The sequence below is a fragment of the Cannabis sativa genome, chromosome 4 (assembly GCF_029168945.1).
Source record: "Cannabis sativa cultivar Pink pepper isolate KNU-18-1 chromosome 4, ASM2916894v1, whole genome shotgun sequence".
Lineage (NCBI taxonomy): Eukaryota > Viridiplantae > Streptophyta > Magnoliopsida > Rosales > Cannabaceae > Cannabis > Cannabis sativa.
Genome location: NC_083604.1, coordinates 80400323 through 80422006, shown reverse-complemented (window position 1 = coordinate 80422006; position 21684 = coordinate 80400323). Strand labels below are relative to the sequence as shown.

The 21684-nt window shown below is 34.7% G+C and overlaps 1 protein-coding gene across 2 annotated transcripts; it reads right to left on the bottom strand.

Annotated features, from left to right (window-relative positions):
- Window positions 1-4336: 4336 nt before the first annotated feature.
- On the bottom strand, window positions 4337-21605 carry LOC115712137 (heat shock cognate 70 kDa protein 2-like). 2 transcript variants are annotated; one of them, XM_061114674.1, is made up of 3 exons: window positions 21241-21605; window positions 18422-19926; window positions 4337-4634 (listed from the first exon to the last, which is right to left on the bottom strand). In XM_061114674.1, the coding sequence occupies exons 1-3, from the start codon at window positions 21452-21454 to the stop codon at window positions 4422-4424; spliced, it is 1932 nt and encodes a 643-aa protein (XP_060970657.1). In that variant the 5' UTR covers window positions 21455-21605; the 3' UTR covers window positions 4337-4421. The 2 variants fall into 2 exon arrangements, with proteins under 2 accessions (XP_060970657.1, XP_060970656.1); XM_061114673.1 differs by lacking the exon at window positions 4337-4634 and adding an exon at window positions 10278-10604 and having other exon boundaries at window positions 21241-21604.
- Window positions 21606-21684: the final 79 nt, after the last annotated feature.

Here is a 21684-nt window from a genome sequence, read left to right as displayed (position 1 = left end):
CCCCTGTTCTGGTAGGATTTCTTGTGAGATGGTCTTCCCCTACTTAGGTTCATTTCACCATGTCCAGAATTGGATTTTTCACTCTTCATCTCTAAGTCTTTAGATTTTAGGGCTGAGATGACTTCATCAAGTGTGATTGAAGTCCTTCCATACTTGATTGCTGTCTTTACCTCTCTGTATGAATCAGGCAATGAATTCAAAATGATTATTGCCTGATTTTCATCACTTAGAGCTTCATTCTCTCCTGAATTAGCCAATTCAATGTGCATTCTGAGAAACTCATCAAGATTCTGATCTAGGGTTTTAGTGTGACTCATCTTAAACCCAAAGATTCTCTCTTTTAGGTAGATCTTGTTAGTAAGGGACTTCTGTTGGAACTGTTCTTCAAGTTTCTTCCAGATCTTGGCAGGAGTCTCTTCTTTATCAACCAATCTGATAATTGCATCAGAAAGGTTGAAAATTATAATTCCAGTAGCTGTTTCTAACAGCTCTTCTTGTTGAATCTTTGAAGTGTTTTCTGGCCATTCAATAGGGTCTTCAAGAACCCTAAGTAGTTTCTGTTGAGCCAGCAGGGATCTGATCTTTCTTCTCCAGATCCTGTAATCACCAGATCCATCAAAACGATCAATGTCAACCTTGATATTGCTCATGTTAGAAAAATCAAAATTAAATTGAGTTGAGTTTAGAAAGATTGATTTATTATCAGTTTGTGGAATTTCCACAGGTTTCCCACTGTCCACAACTTCTTGTTGTATTTCTTCTTCTTCTCCCAGTCTTTGTCACTTTCTTGATTCTTTCTTGAGTTGATTAAAGCTTGAACCAAAGCTCTGATACCACTGTAGGAATTTACTTGGTGAAATTCCAAGTTTAACCTACACCAACTCAAGCTCACAGTTAAAACGACAAGGACAGAATTGTCCTTTAAAACAATTAATGTATCAAATCACACGACAACCAAGATTTGGTCGTTTTCACTTGCACGACAAAGAAACTTGTCGTTCTTACCAACACGACAGATCGTTTGATTTCAAAACGATCTGTCGTTCTTCTTTGAATAAAACTCGAGGATTCAGAGCTAACCCTAGCTCATTTCTTCTCTTCGAACCTTCGAGAGTTTCAGAACTCTCTTTCTTTCTCTCTGCCTTCTCTCTGGTTCTCAAACCCTAGAACCAGAGATCTCTCTCGATCTCTTGATCGATCTAGCCCAGAAACTCACCCAGAAACACCACACAACACATACATAAAGCTAGAACAACAAATAGTAGGGTTAGAGAGAAAACAAACACCAGAAATATAGAGGTTCGCCCTAGAAATTAGGGGTACATCCTCTGATGAGCTCGCCTTGAAGATCGACCTCAGATCTTTCACTATGAAGAATGAGTATTACAACAGGTAAGAAATCCAGTCACAGGTCGACTGGTATTTCTAGGGTTTTTCTCTCTTTTGTTTTTCTGTGTTTATTTCTCTTTTTCTTTCTGGTTTATCTCACTAACTCACTTCTGTTTCTTGTGCATGAACATGGAACAACGTCTGGAGCTGGACAACCTCTCAGATCTGGTAACCTAGGGCTTTTTTTGCTTCTGGTATATTTCTTCTCTTTTCTTCTGTTCCTTTTATAGATGTAGTTCTAGGGTTGATCACAGAACTAGGAGTTAGTTACAACTTCGGTTGTAACTAACAACTAGTTCTTGATCCACTAGAGGCAAAGCCACCTAGGATCTGATTTCTGTTGTATTCTGTTTGTATTTATTTGTAATTTTCACTTCATCTGTAAAACTGTAATAATAAAGGTTACAGTGAGGTCTAATTTTAACACAATCCGCACTAAGTGCGGATTTCATGTAATTATTAGAAGTTTGTGTCTTTTTTTAATTAATATATATTACATATTATAATTTTTTAAAAATATATATAATTAAGTGCGGATTGGATTGGATCGGTTACTTTTTGAGGTCAAACAACATCTAATCTGCACAAGTGCGGATTTTAGATTTTTCAATCCAATCCAATCCGCACAAGTACGGACATCTGCATTTTGCGGATTGGATTGGATTGGATCGTGCGGATTGGATTGGATCGGATACTTTGTGAACACCCCTAATTAATACCTTTTTCTTTCAGGGAATTTCTTTAAATACAATAAAAAATCTAATGCTGTAATTCTGTATAATATTGCTGTACTATGTATATTTTCATATACGTTAACGTACGTCGTAATTAATTACATAATTCTAATCCAATTAATTAGGTTCTATTTGGTCAAAGGACTATTTCTTCCTTGTCGGCTGACCACTTAAAAAGTTAATTAATTTACAAATAATTAAGATTAATTAATACATATATAAATTTCAACAAAATAAATCTTTTTGAAAATAAATTTTATTTTTTTTAAAAAAATTATTTACCAATAATAATGATTTCAAAATGAATAAGTAATAATTACTATGATCAATTTATTATTTAGAATTAGGAAGAAAAGAAAAATCTAACATAAAATTTTAAATTTGATAAATGTAGATGAGTTATATATAAGAGATTTTTTAAAATATATTTATAATGATTATTATATAATGTTAAGAATAATGGTATGTATTTGCATGATAGTAATTACATATAAATGTCATAAGAGTGGCTGTACGTATAGCTTTCGAAATCCACAAACACAATGGAGGAGCATTTTGATCTAGGCCAAGAGACTACTATAGAAAACCAAATTAGAAGCTACAATTTTGATGATCTTATAATTAACTTAAAGATTTTTACTTTTTCAGATCACGTATGTGTTTTCATTGATGGCAATGGAAGTAGACTTTGAGGATATGAACTCTTTTAAAGTTGATCGGTTATTAGGTGATAACCTTATTCCTAGCTAGGGCTTTTTTAAGGATTGTTAATTTCTCTCTCTCTCTCATACAACCTTAAAGGATGAGTGTTTTATTTTATGAGTTTAGTCATTAGTGAGAACTCTTATCGTTAAGGAAGAACGTTTTGCGTTGAAAGAAGAAGAGGCCATTAAGCATGTTTCAAGCTGTAGTGGTCTTGGATGATGAGTGAGAGAAAAGCAAGAAACCTACCCATGCATGTTTTGGTTTTATACATACCAACCAGTGTTTTCTGTTCTGGTTAAAACTAATTGGTGATAAGTAGAGTAATCTATATTTTTATATATAACTCAATATTTTTATATTTAATTCAACAATAATGTCCAATACTCTTTTACAATCTTTAAGAGTTCATTAATCCCATTGTTGAGTTTCTTTTGTTTTTTAATTTATTTTTCAATATATATTATAAGTATTTTTTTTAGCTTAGTGAATATTAATGAAATACGTCTTCCATTAGAGAGAAGTGGAGATTCTTTGCTCCGAATTGTTTGTAGTGGGCATAAGAAATTGGCAATCGATCCTTAGCAATTTCCTTCTCTATTCCTTTTAACTAAGGGTTGGATTAGATCCGTTTATAATCCGACCTGATCCAAAACATGTAAGAATCTGCTCCGCCCCGCTCCGCTAGATCAGATACTCGGATCGGATCAGATCCGACCCAACTTATTCGGATTAGATCAGATCTGACCCGACTCTTTTTCCTTTAAAGAATTTTAATATTAACTTATAATTTTATATCCATTTTAATTTTGTATTAGTATTATTAACATGTATTAATAGATTGTGTAAAGATAATATATTTTCAATAAACTCTACCCTAACACCAACTATGGGTCGGGTTCGGGTCCAAGTTTAGGTTTGGGTCCTAGTTTGGGTTCGAGCCAGGTTCTTAGGTCTGGGTCCGGGTCCTGGGTCTGGGTCTGGGTCCTGGGTCCGGGTCCGAGTTTCGGAGGTCCGAGCCCGAGGTCAGAGTCCTGGACCAGATCCGGGTCCCGGGTCAGTGTCCGAGTCCGAGTCCTGGATCTCGGCTCGGGTTCGGGTCCGGGCCCGGGTCCGGTCCCGGGTCTGGGTCTCAGGTTAGGGTCTGAGTCTGGGTTCGGGTGCCGAGTTAGGGTCCATGTCCCGATCTCGGGCCCCGGTCCGGGTCTGGGTCCGGGTCTGGGTCTAGGTCCCAAGGCATCCTAGTCTGGGGTCCGAGTCTTGAATTAAGTTTTTTTTTTAAATAAATTAAAATCAGCTTGAATTAGATTCGATCCAAAAAAAAGATTAAGCGGGGCAAAGCGTAGGAAGATCCAATAAGTATTCGAAGGTTTCAAATTATAGGTGATCCGTCGGATCGGAGCTCCAATCCGCTCCAACTAAATTGATCTTTTTGACATGCCTATTTCTCACTAAACGAAAATAAAGTCATTTCCTCCTCTTATCTTCTTTTCCTGTTTACCAAACAAAAATAGCCTAAGCAAGAACTTTCTTATTAATGCGATAAGAGCACTCTCTCGATGCTCTAAAGTCTAAACTTAGTCTATCTTTCTCTAATTAATTATTTAATACTGCAGCTAAAGTTGCCAATTTACAAAAAATATCACACAACATATCTATGTCATCACCTCCGGTTCCCTGGTACATCTCGGCGATGATTGAGTTGAAGATGCTCTCAAGCTCCTTCTTCTTGTCATCAAACTCATCAAACTTAGCAAGTTGGTTACGATCAAGCCATTGGATTGCTCCGTCAATGGCATCCTCGATCTTCTTTATATCGGCTTCAGTAAGCATCGATGCAATCTTCTCGTCCTTAATTTTGTTCCTTATGTTGTAAGCGTAGTTCTCCAAAGCATTCTTGGAATCGACGTTCTTTATGTGCTCTTCATCCTCGGCCTGGTACTTCTTAGCCTCCTGACTTTTCCCAGCCATGAGTTCAGATATATAATATTTGAAGAGAAAGAGAAGCAAAGAGAGAGGCTGTCAGCAAGGTTAGGATTTCGAGTGTGAGTATGAGGGGATCTTTAGCTTAGTTTATATAGGATTTTTGAGTTGGATCAATATATAGTAATATATGGTTCAGATTTCGCATCTGCTGTGAGTTTTTGACTAGTTGAGCCTCTTTCTTACATATCTGACCACTTCCACTGTGGCTTGAGGCCCTAATTAATTTTCTGTAATACTTTTCTTTTCTTACGTATCTCAGTCTCACCACTTGCGCTGTGCCCTGAGGCCATAATTTTCTTTTATACTTTTCTTTTCTTACTTATTTGACTATACCCAATAGTATTGGTAAGCAAAGCTCAAATAAATTCAAAAATCAACACGACATTATTATTTTAATAAGAAGAGTCAAAGGCAACATTCATTTCTACAATAGCTGCCATTTATGCTCTACTGATCAATTAATTATTAATTTTCAACTTGAAGATGAATTTACATGAACCCTTCATCATCCTTTTATTTTAATTGTTAGAGCAGAATATATATACATATATATAAGTACACTCTTAATGAGTATTACCCATGAATGGGTAAAATTAGAAAATTTTGAGTTTTTATGCTTAATTTTTCTACCTAATTAAAAAAATCTCTCATTTTTATATCATATGGGCCGAGATTGTTCCATCGGTAAAAAAAATTTTAAAAAAAAGTTTTTTAGCAAGAAAAATAAGAAGAAAAAAAAGTTGAGTTTGAGTTAAATATTTTTGTATGAACATATTTTTAATATAGTGTAAAAAGATATATTTTTTGATATTTTTTTGATTAAGTAGTTAAATTAAGCATAGAAATTCAAATTTGTGATTTCATTATATTAGATCAAAATTTGATAGTTTGATATTTTTAAAATTAATATTTGTAGTTAAATTTGTGTAGTAACCATTCATGGGTAATACCCATTAAGAAGTGTTCCATATATATATAGCTCCAAGAAATTGTTAGGATAAAAATTTAACATGAGGAAAGAGAAAGAAAGAGTTCTTTGACCAGTACACGGTTGTCAGTCTTAGAACCACCCATCCTTGAGCCAATGTAATCTATTCTAAAGCTCATAACTATTAGATGCATCTCTTACCATTAAACTCAGCCTAGAAAGTGACATAAAACTATGGCTAAAAATACCCTAGAAAGTGTTTAGCATTGTCGTGAGATGCCTATTACCACCGTGAGTGTTATACGGTATAATTAAGTAGTAGGTTCAACATATTTTAATTTAACAATTGTTATAAATAATTCGTTTAACCTTCACAAAGTATCACCTTATGGTTTTGGTGCTAGACACCATTAAGGTCATCTCCAACCTTAGATACTAATTTTGGTATTGCACCAATAGCAAATATGATGTTAAAATGAATGATGCAACTACAATACTTGTTTTGACCAAAAGTCGTTTATCATTAATCAAAAAGCTAGTCAAATTTTTTTATTTTTTTTAGAACATTTTACATCCTGTTCATTCTTAATCTTTTCTCAGCTTTCCCCAAGGTCCCCTTTTTCTCCCCTGCATCTCTTCCATTTATCCCTATCTCTTATCCTTAGGTGTCAACTTTATAAGGGTTTTCTTTGACATGTGTCTTTTATTCTTTATGAAGTGTCATTACATATCTTTGACAAGTGTCATTTATCAAATGTGTCATATGTTTGAGATATGTTAGTCATCCCGTCTGAAGTATTGAGTCATCTCGTCCGAGGTATACGAGTCATCCCATCGGAGATTTACAAGTCATCCTATCAGAGATATACGAATTATCCTGTCAGAGATATATGAGTCATCCCATTTGATACATGAGAGTCTTCTCGTCCAAGATATGTGAGTCTTTCCATCTGAGATATCATGTGACTCATCACGTCCGAGATATGTTACTCATCTCGTCTGAGATATGAGAGTTTGGACTGACTGAGATAGGCCATATCTCATAATGACCATGATAGGTCATATCTCAAACTCGTCCGAGATAAAATAAATTTTGAATTGAATTAAGATAAGAAGAGTACAAGGCTGAATTGAGATAGACGCTTTTCGATCCAAGATAATATCTTCCTCATCACAGTCTGAGATGAGAAATATCTCAGATTGATAGGTCGTATCTCGATTCTTGATTTAAACTTTCTTTTTATATCTTCTCAATCTTTTATAAGTTTTACCTGTATTTCTTTCACTACTACAATTTATATATTTAGTGATGCGCACAAAAAGTGTATGTCATTAAATATTTTAATCAATTTTCAGTGATCCACATTGCTAGACAGTAATTAATTTACATTTATGTTCTATAAAGCAGGTCAATATACATTTGAAGGGTCACTAAAAACTTATTTATTTACCTATTTATTTTGAAATATATAAATAAATAAAAAGCGACACGCACTGTCTAACTCTGAAAATGTTCAGAGTCTCACAATGCGGGTCACTATAGGCTCAATAAAAAATTATAAAACAACAAAAAAAAAATTGAAACACACGGCTAGTTCCATAAAAAGCTTTCTTATCTCTCTTAATTTATTATTTATGAAAGAAAATTAAAAAAAAAATAAAAAATAAATAAGAGTATAAAAGAAATATGTTGAAACCCAAAATCTCATTCACCATCTTCAAACTCTCTCTCCCATCTCTATCTTTCTCTCCCTATCTGATCTCCCTTTGTTTATTTTGCGTGGCTCCGGAATGACCACGACTGGGTTGTCATGGTCCAGCCATGGCTTCCTCAACCCAAGAAAGCCTAAAGCCCCAACATTTATCTTTATTTCCCTTTTTCCTAGCGCGATAATGCTACCTGGGTACGATGGCCTCTCTCCGACTATGGTGGTCCAAATGGACCACATAATAATACTCGCAGCATATGGAAACCCGAACAATGGTGGTTCCCCTTACGTTTCTCGCAACCAAAGCAGATGCCCTTTTGTTCGCACCCCATCGACGAGGACGAGCTAATCAGAATGAAAACTCTTTCTCTCCCACTGGTTTCTTCACGTGGCCTAGGCTTTGCACGACTCATTGGTCTTTGGTCTTCTTCCCAAATGACAGACGACCCAGCATCGTCGACGAGCCAAACGGAGGTCATTGCCACCTAGATTTTTACTGGGATTTAATATTAGGCATTTTACAATTTTTGTATTTTTTTGTTTAAAGATTTAGATTTTTTACACTATGTTTGGTAGGAGGGAGAAGTGGAGGGATGGAGAGGAAAGGAGGGATAGAGGTGGGAGGAGATAACAAATCTCTTTGTTTGGCAAGAGGGAGTGAAGGAGAGAAAGGAGAGGTGAGAGGATAGCAAATCTACTCAAATATCTAATTTGTAATCCCTCCAATAATAAAAGGATTCGAACTCTCCCTCTTCAATTATTGTAAATTACATAAAAGTTCTCAATAAATATTATTAAAAAAATAATTATAAGGATAAAATAGTAATTTTATAAATTAATAATTATCTATCATTCAATCACTCCATCCTTCTTACCAAGCAATATAAAAGGATCATTACTCTCCTCTCCCTTCCTTATATTCTCCATCCTTCATCAACTATCCATCCATCTAACTCTGCCTCCTTCCTACCAAACATAACCTTGGTGTAAATAAAATTTTCTTTTAGAATTGCTGCACCAAAAATAAATATTTTATATTAATAATTGGTGTAAATTTTACACTAAATTAATATAATCATATGGGAGATGATCTAATTAAATACCAATTAAACATCTCCTAAAATACTATTATCCTTGGTGGAAATTACGTGTTGGCTTAATTACACTAATAAATGAAGCCCTTCCAAATTATAAGAACATCATTATCATTAAGTCTATGAAAAAAGTATATATGTATTAAAAGTCCTTAATATTGGGATTAGCTAATTAAAATGTTATTTTCTTGGAAAAATTAATGGTAACTAAGATATGTAATTATTAATACCTTTTTCTTTCAGGGAATTTCTTTAAATACGATGAAAAACTCTAATGCTGTAATTCTGTATAATATTGCTGTACTATGTATATTTTCATATACGTTAACGTACGCAATTAATTACATAATTCTAATCCAAATTAGGTTCTATTTGGTCAAAGGACTATTTCTTCCTTGTCGGCTGACCACTTAAAAAGTTAATTAATTTACAAATAATTAAGATTAATTAATACATATATAAATTTCAACAAAATAAATCTTTTTGGAAATCAATTTTATTTTTTTAAAAAAATTATTTACCAATAATAATGATTTCAAAATGAATAAGTAATAATTACTGTGACCAATTTATTATTTGGATATAAAATTAAGAGAATTAGGAAGAAAAAGAAAATTTAACGTAAAATTTTAAATTTCCTAGGTGTGATATATGTAGATGAGTTATATATAAGAGATTTTTTTAAAATATATTTATAATGATTATTATATATAATATGTATTTGCATGATAATAATTACATATAAATGTCATAACAGTGGGTGTATATGTAGCTTAATTTCGAAATCCACAATGGAGGAGGATTTTGATCTAGGCCAAGAGACTACTAGAAAACCAAATTAGAAGCTACAATTTTGATGATCTTATAACTTAAGATTTTTACTTTTTCAGATCACGTGTTTTCATTAATGGCAATGGAAGTAGACTTTGAGGATATGAACTCTTCTAAAGTTGATCGGTTATTACTTTATAAGGATTGTTTCTCTATCATACAACCTTAAAGGATGAGTGTTTTGTTCTGTTGAGAATCATGACGTTACATCTCAAAATCAATTGGCAATGAGTGGAGTAGTCCATGTTCTTATATATAACTCAATTTTCTACCGTTTATTCTATGTGAGACAACGTCCACAATATATGTTCTAATAATATCTACGTTGTCTTTCATTTGCAGCTCCTTTGTCTGCTAAGATAATTGATGGGATTTATCAAAGTTCATCAATTCAAGACATTAAATTTTATTTTATGAGTTTAGTCATTGGTGAGAACTCTTATCGTTAAGGAAAAACCCTGTCACCAGTGGAAGGAATAACGTTTTGCGTTGAAAGAAGAAGAGGCCATTAAGCATGTTTCAAGCTGTAGTGGTCTTGGATATTATTGAGTGAGAGAAAAGCAAAAAACCTACCCATTCTTGTTTTGGTTTTATACATATACCAACCAATATATTTTCTGTTCTGGTTCTCTTTTACAATCTTAAAGAGTACATTAATCCCATTGTTGAGTTTCTTTTGTTTTTTAATTTATTTTTCTATATATATTACGAGTATTTTTTTTAGCTTAGTGAACATTAATGAAATAGGTCTTCCATTAGAGAGAATTGGATATTCTTTGTTCCGAATTGTTTGTAGTGGGCATAAGAAATTGGCAATCCTTAGCGGTTTCCTTCTCTTCCTTCTCACTAAACAAAATAAAATCATTTCCTCCTCTTATCTTCTTTCATGTTTACTAAACAAAAATAGTCTAAGCAAAAACTTTCTTTATAAATGCTATAAAGTCTAAACTTAGTCTGTCTTACTCTAAAATAGAGAAGAGAAAGTTACAAATTTATCAAAAATATCAATCAAGACCTCTTCCATGTCACCTCCCATGTCACCTCCCATGTCACTTCCCATGTCACCTCCCATGCCAGCTCCCATGTCACCTCCAGCTCCCTGGTACATCTCGGCAATGATTAGGTCGTAAATGCTCTCAAGTTCCATCTTCATGTAATCAAACTCACCAAACTCAGCAAGTTGGTTACCATCAAGCCATTGGATTGTTCCATCAATGGCATCCTCGATCTTCTTTTTTGTAACGTCCCCGCTTCAAGCCTCCATTGGGTCCTTACACCCACGGAATGAATGGCTCTTATACACGAGTACGTCACTCTGGCTGCTTCCTGGATTGATGACTGGCCCTACAGACCAACACGAGTGTTTTCAGCGTGCTTTGTCCTCACTCGCACGCTTCCTGGGAAAACTTCCCAGGAGGTCACCCATCCTAACATTGCTCCCAAGTCAAGCACGCTTAACTGTGGAGTTCTTTCGAGATGGGCTACCGAAAAACAAGATGCACCTTGTTGATATAGGTAGTACCAATCAATCCATTTAAGCCCTCTTCAACTGTGTAGTCCCATACCTACATAGTCTCAGAATCATCCCACTTGACCTTCCCCAGGCGATGTGGGATTGCACAGCTTACCCGGTATTTCCCCTTACGGATCACGGGACTACTGACTGTCACAATCACCCCCCCTTACGGGGTCCGACGTCCTCGTCGACCACACTTCCGGAGTCAAGGCTGCGATACCATTTTGTAACGTCCCCGCTTCAAGCCTCCATTGGGCCCTTACACCCACGGACTAATGGCTCTTATACACGAGTACGCCCACTGCGTCGCTTCCTGGATTGATGACTGACCCTACAGACCAACACAAGTGTTTCCAGCGTGCTTTGTCCTCACTCACACGCATCCTGGGAAAACTTCCCAGGAGGTCACCCATCCTTGAAATTGCTCCAGGCCAAGCACGCTTAACTGTGGAGTTCTTTCGAGATGGGCTACCGAAAAACAAGATGCACCTTGTTGACATAGGTAGTACCAATCAATCCATTTAAGCCATCTTCAACTGTGTAGTCCCATACCTACACAGTCTCATAATCATCCCACTTGACCTTCCCCAGGCGGTGTGGGATTGCACAGCTTACCCGGTATTTCCCCTTACGGATCACGGGACTACTGACTGACCCGATATTTTGCCTTATTTTACAAAAATACTATTTTCATGCATAATTTGAAAAGATAAAAAAAATAATTTAAATACAACAGTGGATTTTAAAAAAAATCAAAATGCAACAGAGAAGGATCCTTCATTTGTAAAACAAGATACAGTAAGTAAATAATTTTAAATAATGCATTTCCACTGTGTTAGATTTATCAACTGCTTAAAATAAAACTAAGGCACCACCGGCGTTCTAGATCGTTTGTCCGCCCATAGCCGCTCACAGTATACGTACAACCGACCACACTCACTATACATACTTCCCTGTCTAATACCTGTAGGGGGAAAGTAAGGGGGGTGAGCTAAAAGCTCAGTAAGGAAATGCTTATCAAACAATACCATATAATATCACACATACCATTAATGTATTTATTAAGTTTTAGCAATATCATACATGCTCTTTTATAACTATAACCAAATAACTGTACATATGGAAACCTTTATCATACAAGTCTATACTATTTGTTCACACCGTACACATATACAGAGATCATAACTCCAATATCATACTCATAACATAATCATATCAATACTATAAATAATAATAACATTATCACAATATTGGCATATCATAGCCATTACTTACATAACCCGGCCTAGCTCGACCCTACAATATCCTGGGCCTAATCTGCCCATATAATAACATGGGCCTATGCAGCCCTACCATTGTTATAGGATAGGGTATCCCTATATTCAACAGTAACATCACTGTATCATACCCACCATAACAATCTCATACACGACTCAGTAAAATGCAGGGTAGGGTATCTCTACATTCAACGGCCTTATCCCGTATCATACCCCACCATGGTCCCCCACTTTACCTGAGACGTTAGCATACAACATACAACATATAACATGCAACATACAAATACATCATACAACACACAACCTGAAACATACAAATACAACATACAACATATACAAGTCATACAACCATAATCTACGTATCAATTCACAAAGTCATATTGTGTCCATACCACACATTCTCAGTACCATATACATATTCATAAAAACTAATCATAAGTCATATTTCAATACATAAAGAATTTAAATTTATGCAGATAAACACATACAAAACTATCTAATTTCCTTACCTCAAATCCCGCTGCTTAAGAGTTGTTATCTCGTCACTACTACCTATAATAAGACATGGGTCAAGGTCCTAATATTAAAATTCGTACTCTTACAGTACAGCAGAAAGATTACTATTTTTGACCAACAACTACACTAATTCAGTAAAAGTTGTCTTCATAAAAATTATAGGAAATTCCATTATCTTTCCAACGATATAAAGATCATAAAAAATGGATTAAAACTGAGAGAGTTATGATTGTTTTACTGAAACTATTTCTGAGAAGGAATATGGAGTAACGAATTATACGACTTAGCAAAATTACAAACTTTTTGTATTGAAAGGTTCAGAACTAGAAGATAACATCTTCATGAAAGTTTTAGGAAATTAAATTCCCTTTCCAATGATACTAAAATCTCTGAAATTGGAATTATATTCAAAGAGATATTACAATTTTACCAAAACAGTTTTGGAAGAACAAGATTCAAGAAACGAATTACATGATACAGAAGGAAACTAACTTTTCGACATAGTATAACTCCGAATTCACGAAATGTTTCTTCATGAAACTTATGCCAAATTGAATAAGCTTTGAAACCATATATAGATCATTAAAAATGGACAAGAATTGAGAGAGTTATGGTATTTTAAGTGAAAGTACTTTTTCTGGGAATATGAAAAAAACGATTTACAACAATATCAGAAAGATGATAATTTTCGACATAGAATATCACCGAAATGGTGAATAGTTTCTTCATAAAAATTTTAGATCATCGAATAAGCTTTCTAACGATACAAAATCGCCAGAAACGGATCAATATTGAGAGAGATATGACTATTTTACTAAGACAATAATTTTCAGAAAAAAATAAAAACGAGATTTCATAGTTTAACCTAAAAGTTCACAACAATAAGTGGAAAAACTCTCTTACCTCTTGATGACTCTTCTTAATCAGTGCTAGATCTTGAAATCTCAAATTATTAGAATGGTGATGATGATCTCAATGTTATGTTGATGAAAATCATGAGTGTTGTTTGGCGAAGAGAATGAAACAAGAAGGAAAAATTATAAATCTTTGATAGGTAGCGAGATGGATAACTTGTAGGATATAGGATTTTATGAGTGTCTTCTCTAAGAATTGTATTCAGGCTGAAAGAAAGAGATTGAGATTGAGTTTTATTTTTCTTAGGGTTAGAGACTCTGCATATTACGTATCAAAATGTGATAGATTTAGGTTTTATAATCTAATTAAATCTATAAAAGAAAATAATAAAATAACCCCTATAATCTGATGCTAATTTAACTCTAAATAGAATAATTAAATAAAAATCTTATTTGTTAGATATAAGTTTTAAATTTAAATTTTAAAACTTAGGGTTTCTATACTAAACTTAACAGGTCGTCACTTTGTAACCTAATTTTGACCCCAATAAAGTTAAAATTACGATAAATCTATTTCTACATAATTGATAGATCTTTGAATTATCTTTCCAACGCCACTGAAATCACCTCAATCCGAGCTCTAGAACTCCAGATATGATCGTTTTAGTAAAACAGTTTTTAATCTTGCGAATTTATCCAAACCTACGAATTTTTAACATTAATTAATTAAACTCACTAAATATATTATAAAACCCTAATGGACCTTCATATTGGGCTTTAATTAAACGATTACTTACTCTGTAAAAATACCATAATATTTTACTTTCGTAGTTAATACAACTTTAACTCTCTCTAAAAATTGGTACAACTACTCTAAGCAATAATATCAACTCACTAACAACACAAAGAAACAAGATAATTATCCTCGCTCAATTAATATCCAAAAAAAAAAAGAAAATTAAATACTATTTTAATCTGGATATTACATTCTACCCTCCTTAAAAGAAATTTCGTCCTCGAAATTTAACTTACCAACACTCGGGGTGTTGAGTCGTCATGTCTTTCACCACTTACTGCATTACCTCATTATCTACCATATATATGGACCCAATAAACATGCATTTAACCTATGTCTTATCGGTCAATCCATAACACATAAAATATACACAACTTAATTAAGTATTATTATTTCTCTATACATTACTTAAATACCAAAATGTACTCCATCATAATAACTTACATATACATGCTTTAAATACTAAGTTTTGCAATCACATGCTCGTAATATATGAAAAGTTTTTCTTTCTCTTATGATCATCCTTACATGCCATTAAGAGTGAAACTATTTATTTTTCTATGAGCATCCTTACATGCCATTTAAAGTAACACTAATTATTCTCTAAATGAACATCCTTACATGTCACTTGAGAACACATTATACAATACAAAATAACAAACACAAAGAGTAGGGTAGAAGACCTTATGCAAACTTGTCTTTAATCATTCCCATTCTTTAGTTGAATGTTATTACCTATAAAAATCTTACTTCTCTACTTGATTTTCTACTATAAGGCTACAATGTCATTCTTTCAATTTCATAGGTGTTACCCACTCATCGATAGACACTTGTTCCATGACACTTGGAAATAAACATTTAAGCTCTTTAAAAGGTCTTCTATATATAAATATTTAATGATCCATTTCGACCACCTTTTTGTCTAACATTCACCTCTTGATATCCTTTATCCATGTATTCATTGCAGTTGTCACGCCTTCCCATTTTCCTAGGTAACCACTGTCGGTTCCTTTTGTAGTCTCTTTCTTGTATCACTATATTGTATTTTCTTTGCTAATCTCTCCTATGGTTCTTGGTCCTCCATTACCCCCTTCAATCAAGTTGACTTGATTATGAGATTAGCTAGTTTTCTATACTAACTTTTATCTACTTTGGTATTATCTTGCTATAGTGGTGAACTTTGAATCTGTAATGCCGATAGATTCTGATAGTTATGTTCAATGATTGCTTCTTCTAATATACTAGCCATCTAAGGTATCACATAATTTCATACTTATCATAGCATTGATTATTCCAGCCATATTCATGCCCTGTATATTGTAGCCTTCTTTAATTCACCAGAAAAAAAAAAATATCTCAACTTCTTAATTGTACCTCTAAATCTTCCAAATCTCTTAAACATACATTCCAATACTAATTATTTACTTAAGACTATAACATATATGTATTAAAACATAGAAAGCACACTAATAACCCCTTTAAAATAAGTTCAATCCTACCATAGCTTATAGTAGCCCAACTATTTATTATTTGTTGACTTTTAACAATAAGTCAACCATACCAATCTCATAATGTATTGATCATCCAAGTTATCAGGGTAAGGATACTATATATATAATTTGCAAACTATGCCGAACAGACCTTACTCTGTCCATCACTATTATACCGCCTATACCCATACTTGTATTTGATTTATTACTGGAGACTCACTATTTATAATTCCTTAGTCAGGAATTTTTTATTCTTACTTCCCATACTACCTTTAAGCACAAGTCAATAATTCGTTCAAGCGTCTCATTTTACATCCAAACGCCACCAAATTATCAATACCTATCTTGTTTTTTTTTTCTTCTTCTAACTTTTGCACTTTCAATTGGACAAGACTTAGTAGTGTGCAATAAGTTAGTTATTGTCAGCTTGAGAGAGTCCTTCCAAAGATCTCTATTACTGGCTTTTTAGATTGAGAAAAATATCTAATATTTTTCCCTTTTTTTTTTTTTGCTCTTAACAATTTTAGCTTTTGACAAATCCATAGTCATTTTCTTCTCGGGCATTATAGGACCTAGAAACACCATCTCTTTTCAAATGGACTTTGTGAGTTTTCCTCTTAGTTTCTCATTAGATGACACTCCAACATACTTATACTATTGCCCATAATATAAGCCGTAATTGGATTGTAGTATCCTTTGCTTACGTTGTGCCTTGAATTCCTTTATGTTGCATGAGTGTATTTTCTAATCCCAACACTTATCAAAAACTTGTATGGTCCTTGACATGCCATGACATTCTTCAATATATGTTACTTTGGTCCTAATTGTGTCTCACTTTTCTCCTGTCTCTAAGTGAGGCTTTCCTAACATTTTCTCATTGAGCTATACTCCACACCATTGTTGTTGTATCAGTGAGTATTTGGAATCTAGGGATGTCACCCTTGAATGCTAATTCCTCATCTTTCTCAAGTTTTGAATTTGCGATCTACTCTCTATAGTTGTTTGTTGTACACCCGCCACAAAGCTGCATCCACAATCTCTTAGTTGTGTAGCTGTGATCAATTCCGAGTAGTCACCCTCTTAGTTGTCTCTCATTCATGTTGTACCCAAATTGTTAGCCGTGCCTGGACCTTTTTTTGTCTTTCTCCTTTGAAAATGTCTCTGTCGAAACCATACACATTTTTCTCTGTTATCTCCTCCACCAAGTAGATGACCTTGAGTTTAAAGTTTACAACTTTCCTTCGGTAATCTAATATTTGTTGATGCTCTGCTTATCTCTTAGTGTTTAAGATACCTTCATAAGTTATTACCTCTAGTAATTTTATCATGTCTCTTTCTAACTTCTCATTTTGGATTCTATTCAGCACACCGCACTCCTTTCTATATGATGGCATCGTCCTCTCCTGACTCATTTCTATAACATACTTATCTCCAATGTCTTTGCATACAGTACTCATACTTCTTACCATCTAACTTAAGAGTGTGTTACTTATAGAATATCCAACAAGATAGTACCTTCTCCTTAAAGATCTATTATTTCATCCTTCTTAATAAGTAGGTTTCGTAAATTATACTGTCCCAGTTTGGTATAGCGTCTACTATTCTAAGTCATCCCTACTTCCTATATGTTGGGCTTCCATTCATGGCTAGGTGTAGAGACCGCTTCTTCAACCATTCATAGATAGGTGAAAAAATATGCGTCGGTACTTAGTTGGCTATTGGTACATTTCATTATGTGCTTCAAGTTCCACTACTAGTGTTGGTGATATTTTGCTGAGCCTGTGAAAACTCTTCAACAAATTGTCTTAGTCATGCTCGTAGTCCTTCCAATACCTCTATTAGATCGTTAGCCTTAACTATTATTGGGTTCTCTGGAACATCAACCATCTGTGGGTCAGCGGAACACACATCCTTAGCCCCCACCTCTATTGGTCGTTCCTTTCACATTGATTCTAACTGATCTTCTAGTTTCATGTTTACAAGAAATGTTGATTTAAAAGAAACAAAAGAGTTCAATTATTGGAAGAGAAGATTCTATGTACATATCTAAACTTAATGTTGTCAAGCTTAACTAGTAATATTCTTATTTATCAAATAAAGTCTTATGAACTCTTAATATAATTTATTCTAAATTTTCAAGAAAGGAACACGGTCCTTCCTAGTTCAATTCAAGACAATAAAGAAATATAAACTTATACATCTTCTTCCTAAAAAGTGTAATCAATCATAAGAGATAGAGGGTACTATTGATGTCTCTAAGCACCACCTAAGATGAGGCTCTAATTATATGTATCACATATAAGACTATTAATGCCAATACCAAGAAAATTAAAACTAACACTTACATAATAGTGAGAGGGATCTTTTTCAGTCTTCTGTATGTATACCGTGAGTATCCTTCGGGCTAACGGACGATCGGCTCTGATACCAACTGTAACGTCCCCGCTTCAAGCCTCCATTGGGTCCTTACACCCACGGACTAAATGGCTCTTATACACGAGTACGTCACTTTGGCTGCTTCATGGACTGATGACTGACCCTACAGACCAACACGTGTGTTTCCAGCGTGCTTTGTCCTCACGGGACTACTGACTGTCACATTTTTATCGGCTTCAGTAAGCTTGGATGCAATCTTCTCGTCCTTAATTGCGTTCCTCATGTTGTAAGTGTAGTTCTCCAAAGCATTCTTGGAGTCGACCTTCTTCCTGTGCTCTTCATCCTCAGCCTTGTACTTCTCAGCCTCTTGAACCATCTTCTCAATTTCATTCTTGGACAATCTTCCCCTGTCGTTGTTGATAGTGATACTTCTCTTTTGTCCTGTGGACTCGTGCTTAACAGAGACGTTAAGAATACCGTTGACATCAATATCAAAGCTTACCTTGATCTTTGGAACTTCCTTGGGAGCTGGAGGAATGTCAGAAAGCTTGCACTCTCCAAGCAAGTTGTTGTCACAGGTCCTAGCTCTTTCACCTTCGTACACGTAGATCAACACAGAGGATTGGTTGTCGTGGCAAGTAGTGAATATGTGCTCCTTCTTGGTTGGAATGGTTGTGTTTTTGGGGATCACTACAGTCACAACACCTCCAAGAGTCTCCACACCAAGAGACAAAGGAGTAACATCCAAAAGCAAAAGGTCCTGGACCTTCTGGTTTCCTTGACCGGTCAAGTTAGCAGCCTGGACTGCTGCACCGTAAGCAACAGCCTCGTCAGGGTTAATAGTCTTGCAAAGCTCCTTTCCATTGAAGAAATCTTGCAACAACTGTTGAACCTTGAGAATTCTAGTGGAACCACCAACAAGCACAACATCATCAACATTGATCTTGTCCATCTTAGCATCACTCAAACACTTCTCGACTTGCTCCATACACTTCCTGAAAAGATCTATATTGAGCTCCTCAAATTTGGCACGGGTAAAGGGGGAGTAGAAATCAATACCCTCATATAGGCAATCAATCTCGATGGTGGTCTGGGCTGTGGAAGAGATGGTCCTTTTCGCTCTCTCGCAAGATGTTCTCAACCTCCTAAGGGCCCTTGGGTTGCCACTGATGTCCTTCTTGTTCTTCCTCTTGAACTCCTGGACGAAATGGTTGACCATTCTGTTGTCAAAATCTTCTCCTCCGAGATGAGTGTCACCAGCGGTGGCTTTCACTTCAAAAATGCCGTCTTTAATGGTAAGGAGTGACACATCAAAAGTACCACCTCCCAAATCAATGATCAAAACGTTCCCACCAACACTGGTGGCCTTCTTGTCAAGACCGTAAGCAATTGCTGCAGCAGTGGGCTCGTTGATAATACGCATCACGTTCAAACCAGCAATAACTCCGGCATCCTTGGTAGCCTGACGCTGAGAGTCGTTGAAGTAAACAGGGACAGTGACAACTGCGTTCTTGACGGTTGAACCAAGGTAAGCCTCAGCAATCTCACGCATCTTGACGAGAACCATAGATGAGATCTCCTCAGCAGAGAACAGTTTGTCTTCACCCTTGTAGTTCACAAGAATCAAAGGCTTGTCTCCAGGACTGGGGATAACCTTGAATGGCCAGAGCTTAATATCGCTCTGTACACATTCGTCCTCGTACCACCTACCAATTAACCTTTTTGCATCTACACAAATATAATAAAATAAAAAAATTAAAATTCTGAAACATAAAAATAAAAGAGCCTTTTTCAAACATACACGTAATTGTAGAAATATTTATCAAATTAACGTTAGTAATTTAATGACTTCTAAATAGTACTAACAAGCAATTTAATAGCGCCACTTTTACTACCAATGTACGCCATTGCTGCTTATTATAATATGCTGTCGGTGCGGTACAGTTTAAACCGCATATTAATAATTTAAAACTGCAAACCACACTGCACTGCGCGTTTAAGAAAAATTCAAACTGTGACCGCACCGCAAAGAATTATAAATTGTATTTTTTTTTTGTAATGCAGACAATTTGAGCGGTTTGATAAACACCCCTAGCTAAAGTAGGAAGTAGAATAAAATATTTCATTTAGAAATCTCGGTATAGAGGGGATTGAAATCCTCTGTCCCAATTGCATGTCCCATTGTCTGTCCCAATAATAAAAAACTGACACTTGTCTTCTTAGTTAATTTTCAACTAAGACTTGTTTTGTATAATCAAAGAGTAAAACATATTAAATCATTTATTACTCTGTTTAAAATATTTATATATATATAGAGAGAGATAATAGAAAAATGAAGACAAGTGTTTTTTCTTTTTTTGGAGGTGGATGAAATAAATCTGATGATAATCTATAGAACTAATCATACTTGCCCATATTTTTTTTTTAATCAGCCATAAATTAAATTAATATAAGGAATTCATTCACTTGAATCATAGTTATTTTTCACATATATATAGATATATATAAATATATATATTGGGGGTTTCTTTTACAAGTGCATCTATTTCCTTAGGCATATAGATTAAAACATGTTGCTTTAGGTAATTTTAATTGAACATCATTCACAACATTGCAGAATCCAAACCTGAATATGAAAATTTACAGAATTATATGTATTTTTATATATATATGTATATATGAGATGTGGAAATAATACTAAGTATATATATTGCATTGAGATCCTATTATTTGATTTATTTATTGGTATTAAGTTATGTCTTCCAACTTCTCCAGAAAAAATAAAAGGCACGCATGAAGTTCTCAAACAAAAAGATGAATATTTTTTTCTGAAAAAAAAAATATCTTAATAGAGAATTAATTAGGAAGACACGTGTCTTAGAACAGGCAATGGGACATTTAATTGGGACAGAGGATTCAATCCGGTATAGAGGCCCTAAAACCCTTTTAAAAAGGATCAGTATTTTAAATTTAAATAATAAAATATTATGCAATATTTACATAAATAATTTTACAGTCACGTTGTGAAGACATGTTACATACCAAAGACGGTGTTGACGGGGTTCATGGCGACCTGGTTCTTAGCACCATCTCCGATCAAGCGCTCGGTATCAGTGAAAGCAACATATGAGGGTGTTGTTCGGTTACCCTGATCATTGGCAATGATCTCAACACGACCTTCCTGCCATACTCCGACGCAGGAGTAAGTGGTACCCAAATCGATTCCAATAGCAGGTCCCTCACCTTTCCCAGCCATGAGTTCAGATATATAATATTTGAAGAGAAAGAGAAGCAGAGAGAGATTTCGAGTGTGAGTATGACTATAAGGGGATCTTTAATTAGCTTAGTTTATATAGGATTTTTGAGTTGGATCAATATAGTATTAATATATGGTTCAGATTTCGCATCTCAGTCATACTTTTCTTTTCTTACGTATCTCAGTCTCACCACTTGCGCTGTGCCCTGAGGCCATAATTTTCTTTTATA